The sequence below is a fragment of the Hippocampus bargibanti genome, linkage group LG03, assembly GCF_051943395.1.
Source record: "Hippocampus bargibanti isolate YZ-2025 linkage group LG03, ASM5194339v1, whole genome shotgun sequence".
Lineage (NCBI taxonomy): Eukaryota > Metazoa > Chordata > Actinopteri > Syngnathiformes > Syngnathidae > Hippocampus > Hippocampus bargibanti.
In genome coordinates this window covers 1,143,015-1,160,129 of record NC_142736.1, presented here as the reverse complement: position 1 = coordinate 1,160,129, position 17,115 = coordinate 1,143,015, and the positions used below count along the sequence as shown (strand labels likewise).

The 17,115-nt window shown below is 42.5% G+C and overlaps 1 protein-coding gene across 5 annotated transcripts in view; it reads right to left on the bottom strand.

Moving 5' to 3' along the window:
• The window catches only part of nav2a (neuron navigator 2a), a 133,476-nt gene that overhangs the window by 27,525 nt on the left and 88,836 nt on the right, over positions 1-17,115 (bottom strand). For all 5 annotated transcript variants that reach the window (XM_088991440.1, XM_088991442.1, XM_088991444.1 and 2 more), the window contains 4 exons: positions 6,799-6,928; positions 4,326-4,644; positions 2,846-3,524; positions 869-1,088 (listed from right to left, as the gene is read on the bottom strand). In XM_088991440.1, coding sequence (XP_088847566.1) covers positions 869-1,088; positions 2,846-3,524; positions 4,326-4,644; positions 6,799-6,928 — 1,348 coding nt within the window. The remainder of the gene's footprint in view (positions 1-868; positions 1,089-2,845; positions 3,525-4,325; positions 4,645-6,798; positions 6,929-17,115) is intronic.

Genomic DNA, 17,115 nt, shown 5'->3' with positions numbered 1-17,115 from the left:
GTGTTGACAAAACTTAAATGTCTTTTCTAAACAAATATGATATGATCAAAACGCATAATAATAATAAGAATAATACATTGGATTTATAAGCGCCTTTCAGAACTCTCAAGGTCACTTTACAGGATAAGTTTTTTCTGCAGGTGAGCAGCGGCAGCCACACGCGCCACCGTTCACTCAACCCGGAAGTAACTCAAATCGATAGAAAGCTAGCTAGCACGCTGGCCAATCAATAGCCAACAGATACCTAGCTAGATAGTCAGCCAGCTAGATAGTGAATAGATAGCTAGCTAGCTAGATAGCTAGAAAGTCACATAGCAAAAAATACTTGACCTCAGAAGATTCTACCCACATTAAAAATGAAGCGCCTTTCAAAACTCACTTTACAGTCACAGGATCATTTATTTTGTGGGTGAGCAGCGGCAGCCACATGTGCCAGCGTTCACTCAACCCCAAACCTCACCTCAAATAGATTGAAAATTAGCTAGCTAGTTAATAGATAACTAATAGCTAGCTAGCTTTCTTATAGATAGCAAATATACAGCTAGGTATATAGCCAGCTAGCTATATTACGTTGCATGTATTGCATTGTATTTTGGACAGCTGCCCTCATTTCAAGTTCATGTAACTCCAGACCCATATCATTTACAAATTAACTCATTTTTTTCTGATGAAAGAAGAGATTCTAAGGTTTCTAACGCTGCATTGAATGTTAACGTCGTCCTAAAACTCAGTATTCTATGGGTCCTAGAATTCAAGTGACAATGACAAAAACCCTGACACTGGAACGGACACATTTTTGAACATGAGTGGCAGTGAATTAGTTTCTCCTCACCGAAAAAGAGAAAATTTCTCCAAGGAAACATCTCACCTGTTCACTGCCCAGCGTCCCTGTACCAGATCCAGGGACTCTTCCCAGGAACATGGAACAGATGGTCTCCTTGTCCACATCTTCCAACCTTCCATCGGAAGACTCGAGCACGGCGGTCACATGGTTCATAGTAGCATGAGCGTTGGAGATAACTGTGGAGTTTTTCATGTTGTCTGCCGTCGTGGCTGGTGCCTGTTTGCTGGTCTTTCCGCCAAATAATCTGACGTTTAAAAATACAGATATGAAGAGTTAGGGGTGGCTAATATTGCTTTTTAAATTAGAGGACAACCGACACCATTTCTTTGTTTCCTAACTGACATCAGAAAAACGTTTTATAGCATCTAAAATAGCCAAAACACGCAGGCTGATATTTTTAGTCAAATGCAAATCACCAATAAAAATGACTTACTTGGTTCGTATGCCAAGGTAAAATTTGTATAAATGTAAAGTTCGTAAACCGAAAAGTTCGCAAGCCAAGGGGTTCATAAACCGAGGTATCACTGAACATCAACTTTCAAAACTCTCAAGGACACTTTCCAGTCACGGTATAATGTACGTTTACCTTTTGTAGCGTCATAAATTTTGTTCTTCTTCTCTTGAATCTTTCTTCTGGGGCTGAGGTTCTGTGCATTTACTTTGGAAAATGATACACTAATGCACGCTCGGGAAAGTCCCGAAGTACGAAGCAGGCTTCTGATTGGCTGCCGTGCCGAGCATGCATATTTCCAAACAAACCAAAATTTCAAAATTTGCAAACCAATGTGATGGAACTATTATTTTTCACCCATCAAAACAAGGATTTCAAAATCGATTAAAGTCATCTATTAGCTTGCTCGCTCTATATTAGTCATCTATTAGCTAGCTAACTTGATCTATTTGTGTTATTCCCGGTTGAATGGGGTGACCGTTGCTGGCTACCTAGCTAGCTATCTATTTGCTATCTATTAGCTGTCTAAATAGCTAGCTAACTTGATCTATTTGACTTATTCCCGGATGAACGGGGTCGCCGTTGCTGGCTACCTAGCTAGCTATCTATTTACCGTCTATTCACCGTTATATTAGCGGTCTAACTAGCTAGCTAGCTATTAGTCATCTATTCGCTAGCTAACTTGATCTATTTCAGTTATTCCCAGTTGAACGGGGTGACCGTTGCTGGCTACCTAGCTAGCTATCTATTTGCTATCTATTAGCTGTCTAAATAGCTAGCTAACTTGATCTATTTGACTTATTCCCGGATGAACGGGGTCGCCGTTGCTGGCTACCTAGCTTGCTATCTATTTACCATCTATTCACCGTTATATTAGCTGTCTAACTAGCTAGCTAGCTATTAGTCATCTATTCGCTAGCTAACTTGATCTATTTCAGTTATTCCCAGTTGAACGGGGTCACTGTTGCTGGCTACCTAGCTAGCTAGCTATTTGCTATCTATTAGCTGTCTAAATAGTTAGCTAACTTGATCTATTTGACTTATTCCCGGATGAACGGGGTCGCCGTTGCTGGCTACCTAGCTAGCTATCTATTTACCGTCTATTCACCGTTATATTAGCTGTCTAACTAGCTAGATAGCTAGCTATTAGTCATCTATTCGCTAGCTAACTTGATCTATTTCAGTTATTCCCAGTTGAACGGGGTCACTGTTGCTGGCTACCTAGCTAGCTAGCTATTTGCTATCTATTAGCTGTCTAAATAGTTAGCTAACTTGATCTATTTGACTTATTCCCGGATGAACGGGGTCGCCGTTGCTGGCTACCTAGCTAGCTATCTATTTACCGTCTATTCACCGTTATATTAGCGGTCTAACTAGCTAGCTAGCTAGCTATTAGTCATCTATTCGCTAGCTAACTTGATCTATTTCAGTTATTCCCAGTTGAACGGGGTCACCGTTGCTGGCTACCTCGCTAGCAGATGTTATTTCAGACACTGCTTCAACGCCAAAAGCATCAGTTAGCAAAACGACCAGTTTGCAGATATGCTAACCTGCGTAGCGTCGGTGACGGAACTTGCTGCCTTCCAGTCAGAGGAACAGTCGCCGATCCTCCGCTCCTGAAGTTGTCAATATCTGACACGCCCTTCTCCCGATCGGTCTGATTGGCCAGTAGACCAACGGAGCCATTAGCCTTCTGGACGCCGATCGAATTTTTCCCGTGAGACGTGACTGAGAGCACGGCGGCTTCAATGCTACTGGTGGACGAGCGGTTGCCATTGCGGGCGGCCGCCCCCGAGCGTCCGGGTCTCGGCAGGCTGCGATACTGAAGGTTGGAACGAGCGCTAGCGGGGAGGAAGCCATCATCGTGGTGGCCTAGCAGCATCCCGCCATCTTGGCCACCTGCTTTAAATCCCGTCAGTGAGCGTACCCCGGATTTTGGAATTTTGCCCAGAGTGGCTGAGCCGCTGGTAACGGTGGCGCCGCTGGCGGTTACCATAGCGACCATGCCGTGGGCTTGTTTCTTGAAGCCAAATGTGCTCGTTGGTGTTCGGGAAGCGTGCGTCAGGGGCTCTGAAAGGGTATGCGTGAGGGAGCTGGTTGTCGATGTCAGGCTAGTAGAGACCGATTGTTTCTTCGCGTCATCCGCCGCGTCAGAGGGCGAGCGATGTAAACCGTTTGAACGTGGAGAGAGACGTCCTTTTTCTGAAAACTTGACGTCATCTGTTTTACCTGCAAATCATAAAAAACAATAAACAGAAAAAAAATCAGACAAATAAAATGGCAGGCTCGAAGTTACACTTACACAAATGTAGCCTGTGTCATCAGGAGCAAAATGCTAAACAAAAACTAATACATTTGATGGTTTCACGGATGGATGGCTAAATTGCAACTATAGAAGAAGGAAGGTAGGCAGGGAAGAAGCTAGCTAGCTACATTGTCAACTAGCTCGCTAGCTAGCTAACTAAATGGCAAGCTAGATAGCTAGCTAGCTATACAGCAAGCCAGATAGCGAGATAGATAGATAGCTAACTAGATAGCAAGCGAGATAGCAAGATAGCTAGCTAGCTAGATAAAGAGCAAGCTCGATAGCGAGAAACCTAGCTAGCTCACACAGTAATGATAATTTCCAAGGAAAATAGTTCAATTATGACTATAACACAAAACAAGACATATCCAATTCAATTCCTGTTAAAAGAAGGACTAGATAGCAAGATAGCTAGGTAGATATCTAACAAGCTAGATAGCGAGGTAGCTAGCCTACTAGCTAGCTCACACAGTAATGATAATTTCCCAGGAAAAATAGTTCAACTATGACTATAACACAAAACAAGAGATGTATCCAATTCAATTCCTGTTCAAAGAAGCACTAGATAGCAAGCTAGATAGCCTGTTATCCAGCTATATAGCAAGCTAGAGAGCGAGATAGCTAACTAGCTAGCTCACACAGTAATGGTAATTTCCCAGGAAAATAGTTTACTCTGATTTTGTCTTTTCAACATGACTACGATCTAAAAATGAAAAATATGTTACCTGAACTATGGCTTTTGACCGTGACCGAGCTTCCAGAGCAAGCGCTACTTGTGCTTTTGGTCCTTGGGGGTGTCACCCCCACCTGTGTGCTAACGCCTCTCCTCCAGGACCCCGTGTGGGACACACAGGTGGTCTTTCTCCCCGATCCACCCTTGTCTGACTCATCAGACATGTCGGAGGGGTTTCGACGGCTCCACTTGGAGCCCGTCTCCATTTTGACCCCGCTGTCCGACCCCCCGTCTGACCTCTTCACCTCGTCTCCCGACCAGGCCTGGTGCATCGCAGTGGACGCCGACTGCTTTTCGGCATCTGTCACAGGCTTCGAATACACACGGACACAGTATGAAAGATTTCAAACGATTATCATAATAATAATAACACATTTCATTTAGCGTCCCAGTACCAATATGCTAAGTCGACCATTGCTACGTGCTACAATACAATAACAAATTTATTATACGTAAAATAAGGTCTACTTTGTGTAGTTTCAAGGCTTATTTAGTCGGAAGTTATGTTTTATGGGGACCTGGAAACGGATTATTCTCATTTTTAATGGTTTCCTATGGGAAATTAATGTTTGGAAGACACACTTTTCGCCTTACAAACACTTTCTGGGAACCAATCAAGTTCGTAAGGTGAGGTATCACTATACGGTCTTTTTCTGCTCTTAAAATGCCGTCTGCCTTCAAAGATCTGAGCGGCGGGCGATCTTAATAATAATAATAATAATAATAATAATAATAATAATAATAATGATGATGATGATCTAGCTAGACAGATAGCTAATAGATAATAAAAAAATAATAATACATTGTATTTTTAAGCGGCTTTCAAAACTCTCAAGGTCACTTTACAGTCACAGGATGAAGTTTTTTTCTGTGGGTGAGCAGCGGCAGCCACACGCGCCAGCGTTCACTCAACCCGGAATAACTGAAATAGATAGAAGACTAGCTAGCTAGCTAATAGGTATCTAATAAATAGTTATGCAGCTAGCTAATTAATAGTTATCTAGCCAGCTACATAGCTAATAGATAGCTAGCTAGAAATACAACTAATAGATAACAAGCTAGATAGGCAGTTATCTAGCTAATAGACAGCAAAGATTCTCTTTACGACTTGTTTGTTGGTTTTCCAAACCTCCAAAAAGTAGGTGAGTCAGTGTTGGACTCGAAATGTCATCCAACTTGACTCAAGTTGGCGTCTCTTCTGTAGTCTTGAAGTCGGATGCTAAATTACAGCCGTTGGAGGAATGACAGCTGCTTTCAAGCTGCTCCTGCAGTTGCCGCGGCAACGTTACGAAAAAAAAGCAGTCGGCTGCCCCGTCAGAAGACTATTAAAAACACACCGTGTGAAATATGGATTTCCAGATGACCCACACTGCATTTAACTCATTTACTGCCCATTCACCATTTTTTTTCGGTAATTGAAAATATGAGTATTATTAGTACTAGTATTCGTAAAAATGCTCGCTATCTTTGTTGCAGTGCGACTGCAGTCAAGAATCGATCAAATCGGATCATATACAGGTAATAACATCCGACTTACAACCGGGTTCCGTTCCGACCAAACGGTCGTAAGTCAAAATGGTCGTAAGTCGAAATACATTCAAAATATTGAATAGAGACTCGGAGGCTAAATGACTCGGAAACTCCCCCCTCTGGGCTAGCAGGCTATCTATCAGATAGCTTAGCTGGCTAGCTAGCTATCTAACTTGTCCTGTGACTGTGAAGTGACCTTGACAGTTTTGAAGAGCATTTGTAAATGAAATGTATTATTATTATTATTATTATTATTATTAGTAGTAGTAGTAGTAGTAGTATATGTCTGCATCTTAAATACCTACCTTAAAACGCTTTATAAACCAACATTGTATGTATTGCATTGTATTTTGGACAGCTGCCCCCATTTCAAGCTCAGATAACTCCAGATCCATATAGTTTAGGAATTAACTTTTTTTTCCTGATGAAAGAAGAGACTCAGTTTTCTTGTGCTGCATTGAATGTTTTTTTAATTTATCTAGCTATCCAGCTAGCTATCTCACAAGCTATCTCGCTAGTAAAAAAATTGCTATCTATTTGCCATCTATTAGCTATAGAAGCTACAATAGCGGATGGAGCTAGGCTAAAGTGACTTAACCTACCCTGAATAGTTGGTCAGCCACACGTGCCAGCGTTCACTCAACCCGGAATAACCCAAATAGATAGAAGGCTAGCTAGCTAGCTAATAGGTATCTAATAAATAGTTAGCCAGCTAGCTAATAGCTCGCTAATTAATATTTAGCTCACCAGCTGGATAGCTAATAGCTAGCTAATAGACAGCAAAGATCATTTGCTATTGCTTTCTCTGAGAACGCAGTCATAGCGCATCTGTTCTCAACGATTGAACGCTAACGTTATCATTAGCTTAGCTTGCGTCGCTCTGGATCTTGTGCTGTCAAATGTCAAATTGTGTTGGCCCCGCCCACTCAAGTTACCTGCGTGCTGAGGCCCTTGCGCTGTGCTGCAGGCGTGTTAGCGTACGAAGAAATGGAGGAGCTGGTGTTGATGTCATCTGTGTCGATGTTGTCGCTGATGCCGCTGCTCACTGAGCTGCTGTCGTCCCAACTGGATAAACCACACACGGGGAAATAAAATTCTTACGACAACAGTATTTCCGACGAGTCCGAATATCAGCTAGATTAGCTTATCTAGCTAAATATCTATTAGCTAGCTTTCCATCTACCGTATTTGAGTTATTCCGGGTTGAGTGAACGCTGGCGCGTGTGGCTGCCGTTGCTCACCCAGCTGTCTATCTAGCTAGATAGCTATTAGCTATCTAGCTGGTTAGCTAACTATTAATTAGCTAGCTATTAGCAAGCTGGCTAACTATTTCTTAGATACCTATTAGCTAGCTAGCTAGCCTTCTATTTGCGTTATTCCGGGTTGAGTGAACGTTGGCGCGTGTAGCTACCGCTGCTCACCCGCAGAAAAAACTTCATCCTGTGACTGTAAAGTGACCTTGAGAGTTTTGAAAGGCGCTTATAAATGAAATGTATTATTATTATTATTATTAAGATGGCCCGGCGCTCAGATCTTTGAAGGTAGACGGCATTTTAATCGCAGAAAAAGACCATACAGTGATACTTTGCTTTACTAATTTAATTGGTTCCCAGAAAGTGTGTGTAAGGCGAAAAGAATGTCTTCCAAACATTAATTTCCCATAGGAAACCAGTAAAAATGAGAATAATCCGTTTCCAGATCCCCATAAAACATACACTTCTACTAAATATGCCGTAAAACTACACAAAACAGACCTTATTTTATGTATAATAAATTTGCTATTGTATTGTAGCACGTAGCAATGGTCGACTTAGCATACTGGTACTGGGACGCTAAGTCACACAAACGCACACCTTGTTCGTATTTTTCGATGATCTCCTTCTTCTCCTCGACCGTAATTTTCTTTTGTGTCCTCTTCGGCTTAACACTAGCCTGTGGTGGGGTCTTTTTCGGTGTCATAATAGTAAAAGTACTCCACTCGATAGCAAACCATGTCTGCACTGAGTGCACTCAAAGAAAATGGGTGTGGAAAAGTAGTCCGGCAGCCACGGTGGCGCTGTTTGACCGTGTGGTTTGGTGTTCTTCCGCCAAAAACTAGTCCGCCAGGCATTGTGGCGCTCCGTGTGTTTCCTGATAACTAGTTCGTATGCCAAGATTATAGTCTCGCGAATTTAATGTTCGTAAAGCAAAAAGTTCGTTAGCTACCGCGTTCGTAAAACCGAGGTATCACTGTATATGTATTCATGAATTCATAATCTAACATCCTGAGCCACACAATCATTGCAAATCCGGAGAGGGAAGGGGAACTGGCTCCCTGGAGTTTCTTTCTTCTTTCTTTGTTTGCTATCTAAATGACCTCCGCTTGGGTGCCCGCGCATACACATTAGACGCGCACACACATACACGTAAACACACACACAATGGATGAATAGGGTTGTCTATCATATGAACAAAGGCTCTATGGAGGGTTCACATCATGGTGTGTGTGTGTGTGTGTGTGTGTGTGTGTGTGTGTGTGTGTGTGTGTGTGTGTGTGTGTGTGTGTGTGTGTGTTTGGGGGTGTGACAAACTCAACACAGCAAACACGCAAGGATTTGATGCGGAATAAATGCATACATTTGTGTGTGTGTGTGTGTGTGTGTGTGTGTGTGCTTGTATTAGTCGTGATTCGGTGGGGGAACAGGAAGTCTGGGTGGTTGGCAAACATGACTTTGAAAGAATCGGAGGGAGGTTGATGAGCATGATGGCCGCTGAATAGTTGACTGCTGCGGAGAACACATAGCTTTGTATTTGCAAGAGAAGCTTCCATAGCAACAGTTTAAATAAGCAACAATTACCATATTTTCCCGTGTATAAGGTACGCAGGAGTATAAGGTGCACCCCCAATGAATGGTGGATTTTAAAAGTGTTTCCATATATAAGGCACACGGGATGATAAGGCGGACTTTTAATGAATGAAAAAACGAAACAAAACGAAACGGTTTACGAATCCCTTGCTTTACGAACTTTGCGGTTTACGAAGGTTAAATTTATGAAAATTTTACCTTGGCATACAAACTATTTTTCGCACGGAGCTGCCACAATGAGTGATGTGTCGTTCGCGAACGAGCCCGTTCTCTTAACCAGAAAATGGCAGCCGGCTGTTTTTGTCCTCGATGCCCCGCCCCCAGTCTTCGGTTAAATCCACGTGTTTGGTCAAGAACGCAGCAATGAGGGGGAGGGGTGTGAAACATTAAAAAGACAAGCACACGACAGTTTGGACTCTGATAGTTCAAAAGCAGAGTATAGACTGCAAGGTTAAAATATCTCATCAATCAGGCTCCACAAATAAGCCGCACAAGCCATCTGCACACTTGATGCAAAAAGCTATCAACCCAGCTCAACAGAACACAATTGATGAGGAACAAGATAAAATTAGCGCAGAGAAAGCACCGACAAGGGGTCATTCCTCAAGATGGTGAAAGAAGAAGGCTACGTTCCACATCAAGTGTTTTATGCTGATCAGAATCAGAATCATCTTTATTGCCAAGTATGAAGAACACACAAGGAATTTGTTTCCGGTAGAACGCGCTGCACTAGTATCGTCGTCAAAAAAACTGCTAAGTGGCACTATACAGTTCCATTTTGGCTACTGATGAAACCGGCCACGCCATTCCATCAAGCCATCAATAACCATCACAGAGGTCAATAAAACGACTTTATTATACAGTAGTTTATTTCTTTAATTATAATACCATGGCACGTTTATTATACATAAAATAAGGTCTATTTTGTGTAGTTTTAAGTCTTAGATGTTAAAATTAAAAAGTAGAAAATTATGTTTTATGGGGACCTGGAAACGGATTATTGTCATTTTAATGGTTTCCTATGGGAAATTAATTTTTGGGATAGACACTTTTCACCTGACGCACTCTGTCCGGGAACCAATAGCGTTCGTAAGCCAAGGTAGAAGGTGCTCAAAGATTTCAAGTGCCAGCAGCAGCCGCAGGAGGAAAGAAAGAAAGAAAGAAAGAAAGAAAGAAAGAAAGAAAGAAAGAAAGAAAGAAAGAAAGAAAGAAAGAAAGAAAGAAAGAAAGAAAGAAAGAAAGAAAGAAAGAAAGAAAGAAAGAAAGAAAGAAAGAAAGAAAGAAAGAAAGAAAGAAAGAAAGAAAGAAAGAAAGAAAGAAAGAAAAAGAAAGAAAGAAAGAAAGAAAGAAAGAAAGAAAGAAAGAAAGAAAGAAAGAAAGAAAGAAAGAAAGAAAGAAAGAAAGAAAGAAAGAAAGAAAGAAAGAAAGAAAGAAAGAAAGAAAGAAAGAAAGAAAGAAAGGACGTGCGCACACCCGTAAAGATCCAAACATTTCCGGAACAAGACGCAATCAAAGTCGTTTCTGGAGAGATTTTAGGTTTGTAGTTTTTTTTTTTTTTTTTTTTTCTCATAAAGTTGATACATCTACCTGTTCGGGGGGCCTCGGTTGCCGTGGGAACCCGAACGCTGCTGCTGCTGTTGCTGCCGGAAAGCCTCAAGCCGGCCAGAAGCCTTGATGACTTCATGTCGCCGAGAGCTGAAAGGCTCGCAGGCGCTTCACCATATCTCTCTCTTGCTCTCTCTCTCGCTGACTTTCTGCCTCTCTCTCTCTCTCTCCGTTTCTCTCTCTCTGTCTCTGTCTCTCTCTCTCTCTCTCTCTCTCTGACTTTCTGCGTCACTTTCTCTCTCTCTCTCTCTCTCTCTCTCTCTCTCTCTCTCTCTCTCTCTCTCTCTCTCTCTCTCTCTCTCTCTCTCTCTCTCTCTCTCTCTCTCTCTCTCTCTCTCTCTCTCTCTCTCTCTCTCTCTCTCTCTCTCTCTCTCTCTCTCTCTCTCACTCTCTCTCTCTCTCTCTCTCTGACTTTCTGCGTCTCTCTCTTTCTCTATATTTCTCTCTCTCTCCCTCTCTCTCTCTCTCTTTCTCTCTCTCTCTCTCTCTCTCTCTGACTTTCTGCGTCTCTCTCTCTATATTTCTCTCCCTCTCTCTCTCTTTCTCTCTCTCTCCGTTTCTCTCTCTCTCTGTTGCTCTCCCCGTCTCTCTCTCCCCGTCTCTCTCTGTCTCTTTCTCTCTCTCTGTCTCTGTCTCTGTCTCTGTCTCTGTCTCTCTCTCTCTCTCTCTCTCTCTCTCTCTCTCTCTCTCTCTCTCTCTCTCTCTCTCTCTCTCTCTCTCTCTCTCTCTCTCTCTCTCTCTCTCTCTCTCTCTCTCTCTCTCTCTCTCTCTCTCTCTCTCTCTGGAAGCAGCAGGGGGTGTGTGGTGAGGGTTCAGAGCGAAGGCAAAGGCCCCGTTCCTCGTAACGTGACCCCCCCTCCCCCGCACCACCACCACGCAGGACCGTTAACCGGTTCACTGCTGAGGTCTCGCCCCTCATAAGGAACACCGACACACGCACGCACGCCAAAGCGAGCCAAGCCTCGAACGCGCCGCTCGGGCCAAATTCAAGTCAAGTCAAGTCAAAGCCGCCACGCTGACAGAGTCCAAGCGAAAGGGGCAATCCCTCAATCCCGCTGTTGCCTCGCTGCATTTTCCTGCCGTGGTGTGCGTGTTCCAAACGTGCAATTTCCCAGACGGATCCACCCTGACATCCCTAATTAGAGATGGGGAGAAGCGGGGCGGCCCAGCCCACAGCCGGCGACGCTAGCCGCCAGCGGGAGAACCCACCTAGCTTGCGACGGCCAATCACGGCGGACGAGGGGCGTTAACTGCAAGCGGAGGACGTGCTCTCATGGATTTTTCCATGACATCTATTAAAGGACAAGCGACACCTCCGGACAAGTTGCCTCCATCATTTGTGAAATGGCTTCAAATGACTTCTACTGAGCGTATTTGACAACGATTCCACCGCATATTAAAGCTAGATTTTGCTCACCCACAGAAAAAAACTTCATCCCGTGACAGGAAAGTGACCTTGAGAGTTTTGAAAGGCGCTTAAAAATACAATGTACAGTGAGACCTCAACTTACGAACTTAATTGGTTCCCAGACAGAGTGTGTAAGGCGAAAAGTGTGTATCTCAAAAAAAAAAAATCCCATAGGAAACCATTAAAATGGGAATAATCCGTTCCCGGGTTTCCATAAAATATACTTTTCAACTAAATAAGCCTTAACACTACACACAACATAACTTATTCTATGTATAACAAATGTGCTATTGTATTGTAATGAAAGAAATACACTGCATTGTATCATAAAGTCACTTTATTTACATTTGTGATGGTCATTTATGGCTTGATGGAATGGCGTTGGAGGTCGAAGGTCAAAGGGAATTGCTGTTTGGAAAGAGAGGCGCATTACATGACGACTGTAATTAAAGAAATAAACTCACTCCGCCAGCCATGGTGGGTGTGTATTATGAAAATAGTGCTTATTATAAGGTTTAATTTTCATAAATGTGACGTTTGTAAGACAAAAAGTTTGTAAGTTGAGGTCTCACTGTATTATTATTATTATCTATTGGCTATATGGCTAGCTAGTTGGCTATCTTTTAGCTATCTATTGGGTACCTATTAGCTAGCTAGCTAGCTTTGGGTCTATTTGAGGTATTTCCGGGTTGAGTGAACGCTGGCGCGTGTGGCTGCCGCTGCTCTCCCACAGAAAAACGTATCCCGTGACTGTAAAGTGACCTTGAGAGTTTTGAAAGGCGCTTAAAAATACAATGTATTATTATTATTATTATTATTATTAAGAGTCAGGCAGATTATTTCACATGCAAATTAGCTCTGCTAACCACCTGAATGAAGGTCAACAGACAACAGTTGTGATGTAAATCATTGATCCCGTCTAATTACATTTGACACAGGCACACCTTTGCAATTGATAATAGTTGATGGTAGGAGTAGCATGAAGAGGCGGCGGAAAGGCGACCTCCGGCACATTCCGGGCCTCCGACCGAGAGGCGTACGGAATGAAAATGGTACAGACGTCCGTCCGTCCGTCCCTGACATGACTGGACTACATGCTCAGGAATGTCTGGTCCTGGTCCTATTGTCTTGTCGAGAAGACGTTTTGTCCTCCTCATTCATGAGATTGAGAGCAATTCGGTGGCTTGTCTTCCTTCTGCGCCGTTCGCGTATGCTCTGTTTGATGTGTCAACACAGTCAATTTCAAACGACTCACCCGGATCCTCGTGGTAAACACAAACGCTTCACACGTGACCTGCGTCAAACTGAATACAGTCATACCTTGGCTTACGAACTTTATTGGTTCCCAGACAGAGTGTACAAGGCGAAAAATGTGTAGCCCAAAAATTAATTTCCCATAGGAAACCATTAAAATGAGAATAATCCGTTCCCAGGTCCCCATAAAACATAATTTTCTACTTTCTAATTTTCTAAGCCTTAAAACTACACAAAATGCACCTTATTTTATGTACAATAAATGTACGATGGTATTATAATTAAAGAAATAAACTGTACTGTATAATAAAGTGGTTTTATTGACCTTTGTGATGGTCGTTGATGGAATGGAGTGGCCGGTTTCATCAGCATTAAACACTTGATGAGGAACGTAGCCTCCTTTCACCATCTTGAGGAATGATCCCCTGGAGGTGCTTTCTCTGCCATAATTTTACCTAGTTCCTCATCAATTGTGTTCTGTTTAGCTGGGTTGATAGCTTTTTGCATCAAGAGTACAGATGGCTTGTGCGGGTTGTTTGTGGAGCCCGATAGATGGGTATTTTAACCTTGCAGTCTACACTCCGCCTTTGAACTATCCAAGTTGAAACAAGTCCGAATTTCACTGTTTTCTATCAATTTTCTCACTCTCTCTCTCTCTGTCGTCTGCCTGTCTCTTTAATGTTCAAACCATCTCCCCTCAGTGCTGCGATCTTGACCAATCACGTGGCTTTAACCGACGACTGGGGGCGGGGAAAAGAAGACCAAAACAAGCCGGCTGCCATTTTCTTGTTCGGAGAACGGGCACGTTCGCGAACGACGCGTGACTCATTGTGGGAGCTCCGTGTGTATCCCGAAAAAAAGTTTGTATGCCAAGGTAACATTTTCATAACTTTATCGTTTGTAAACCGAAAAGTTCGTAAGCCAAAGGGTTCGTAAACCAAGGTATCACTGTACTGCCGTGCATCACTGAATGCTCTGCTGCAACCAAATAGGTCTTAAAATGGAATTGCTAGCAAGCATGCAAGTATAAAAAGTCAGAATCATGCAGAGTCGAAAGCAGCAGCAAACGCTTGTGTTGGTACAGTGAACGCAAGCGGGCAGCAAACAATGACGAGGACTGGCTGTTCATTTCTCAGAACAAATATTAACAGTCAAACTCAATGACGTCACGTTGAGCAACATATGATTGGGTTTAACCATGATAAGCTGTCCTCTGGAGTAACCGCTGTGCCTCATAGGGCTAAAAAACCACAAACAAAACACCAATCTGCAATGACTTGAGTCAAGAATACCTCAAGTGACGTGCGCCGCGATCAACGCGAACACTGCAACTGACCTGGCGAAGAGTTTCCACTGACAATTAATTATAATAATAATAATAATAAAGCTAGCTAGCTAATAGGTGACCAATAGATAGCTAAAAGATAGCCAGCAAGACAGGCAGCTAGCTAGCCAGATAGCCTATAGATAATGATGCATTGTATTTATAAGCGACTCTCAAAACTCTCAAGGTCACTTTACAGTCACAGGATGAAGTTTTTTCTTTGGGTGAGCAGCGGTAGCCAGCGTTCACTCAACCTGGAATAACTCAAATAGAGAGAAAGCTAGCTAGCTCTATTCCCCTCCCCCAGTCTTCGGTTAAAGCCACATGATTGGTCAAGAACGCAGCAGTGAGGCCGTTCTCCAAAAAACAAAATGGCAGCCGACTTTTTTTGGTCCTCTATTCCTCGCCCCCAGTCTTCGGTTAAAGCCACGTGATTGGTCAAGAGCGCAGCAGTGAGGGTAGGTGGTTTAAACATTAAAGAGACAGGCAGATGACAGAGAGAGAGAGTGATAAAATGGATAGAAAAGAGTGAAATTTGCAGAGTGTAGACTGCAAGGTTAAAATATCCAATCAATCATGCCATCTGTACACTTGATGCAAAAAGCTATCAACCCAGCGAAATAGAACACAAATGATGAGGAACAAGGTAAAATTAGCGCAGAGAAAGCTGCTACAAGGGATCATTACTAGTAGATAGTGAAAGAAGAAGGCTACGTTCCTCATCAAATATTTAATGCCATCAACAACCATCACAAAGGTCAATAAAACGACTTTATTATACAGTACGGTTTATTTCTTTAATTATAATACCATAGTACATTTATTAAACATAAAATAAGGTATATTTTGTGTAGTTTTAAGACTTTGAAATTTTAGAAAGTAGAAAAGTATGTTTTATGGGAACCTGGGAACTGATTCTTCTCATTTTAATGGTTTCCTATGGGAAATTATTTTTTGGGATACACACTTTTTGCCTTACACTCTGTCTGGGAACCAATTAAGTTCGTAAACCAAGGTATCACTGTAATATGAAGAAGAAGAATCATGACAGAGTGTGTCTTGCTTAGATGTCATTGATTGCTTACAATATTTTAATGACGCTATCCGGAGACGCGGTGTATGATTTTTTTTTGGCGTTCCTGTTGCTCGCGGGCAAACTGGATGTGTTTTGCAGGTGTCGCAGATAAAAGCGCCACTTAAAAGAAGGAAACGAGGGTCCTGACAGACAACCCGCAGGACTGACAATGGACCATCATCATTCATGCATGCACTGCGCAGAAAAGAGATAAACAGCCTTCTAAAACCGACAATAAAATGAATGTCTGCTTCATGTGGGCAGACATAATCATGACCCCAATGTTTGGACGTTCTTGGAAAATAACTTATTGGACGTATAAGTGACCCTCAACATCCGCCATGAGGATGATCCCCGACCTGCTACTCTCCACCATCTCCCGCACAAATACACTCAAGATCATGCCTTCCACATCTTTCACATCCCTGTCTTTCCCAGGTGTGCCCCAAGGCTCCGCCCTAAGGCCCATTCTAATCATCATTTCAGTTTCCATTGGCAAAAAACTTCCCATGAATAATAATAATAATAATAATAATAATAATAATAATAATACATTTCATTTCTAAGCGCCTTTCAAAACTCTCAAGGTCACTTTACAGTCACACGCGCGTGCCAGCGTTCACTCTATGCGGAAGTAACTCAAATATAGATAGAAAGCTAGCTAGCGAGGCCCTCACTCAACCCAGATAGATAGATAGATAGATAGATAGATAGATAGATAGATAGATAGATAGATAGATAGATAGATAGATAGATAGATAGATAGATAGATAGATAGATAGATAGATAGATAGATAGATAGATAGAAAACTAGCTATCTAATAGATAGCTAACAGATAACTAGCTCGGCTTTTACTCAACCTGGAAGTAACTCAAATAGATAGAAAGCTAGCTAGCTAACAGACAGCTATCTAGGCCTTCACTCAACCCGGAAGTAAGTCAAATAGATCCAAAGCTATCTATCTAATAGATAGCTAACAGATAGCCAGCTAGGCCTTCACCCAATCCGGAAGTAACTCAAATAAATAGAAAGCTAGCTATCTAATAGGTAGCTAGCTTTCTATTTATTTGAGTAGAAGTACAGATGACGGCTGAAGAAACCTTTTCATCGATGGACCACTCCTGTACGACTGAGAGCTTACACAGACGTATCTAATAGATGGCTAGCAGATAGCTAGCGAGGCCTTCACTCAACCCGGAAGTAACTCAAATAGATAGAAAGCTAGCTATCTAATCGATAGCTAGCTAGGCCTTCACTCAACCCGGAAGCAAGTCAAATAGATACAAAGCTAGCTATCTAATAGATAGCTAGCAGATAGCTAGCTAGGCCTTGACTCAACCCGGAAGTAACTCAAATAGATAGAAAGATACTGAAACATCTGAAACTCGCCATTTCCGAGGTAATTTTGAAGCAGTTTTGGGCAACTTGAAGTCACTTTTATTGGCGTTTTGCATTTGACTAAAACTATCAGCCTGTGTACCAAAAAAATGGTGTCGGTTGTCCTTTAAGAACCACTGCTTTCGAGTCCATGCAGTTTCACCATCCGACTATTTTATTGGCTTTTACTGGAAATGGATAAAGCCACTCGTCATTCTTTTTATCTTCCTCGTAAATCACTCAACACTGGTTTGAGTACTCGGCTCCGGCTGCAATCACCAAATCCCCATCGTTGCTTTGAACACTGCCCAATTGACTTTGAAGGCCATCCATCACATCTCCACACTTGTCCACGTTCCCCA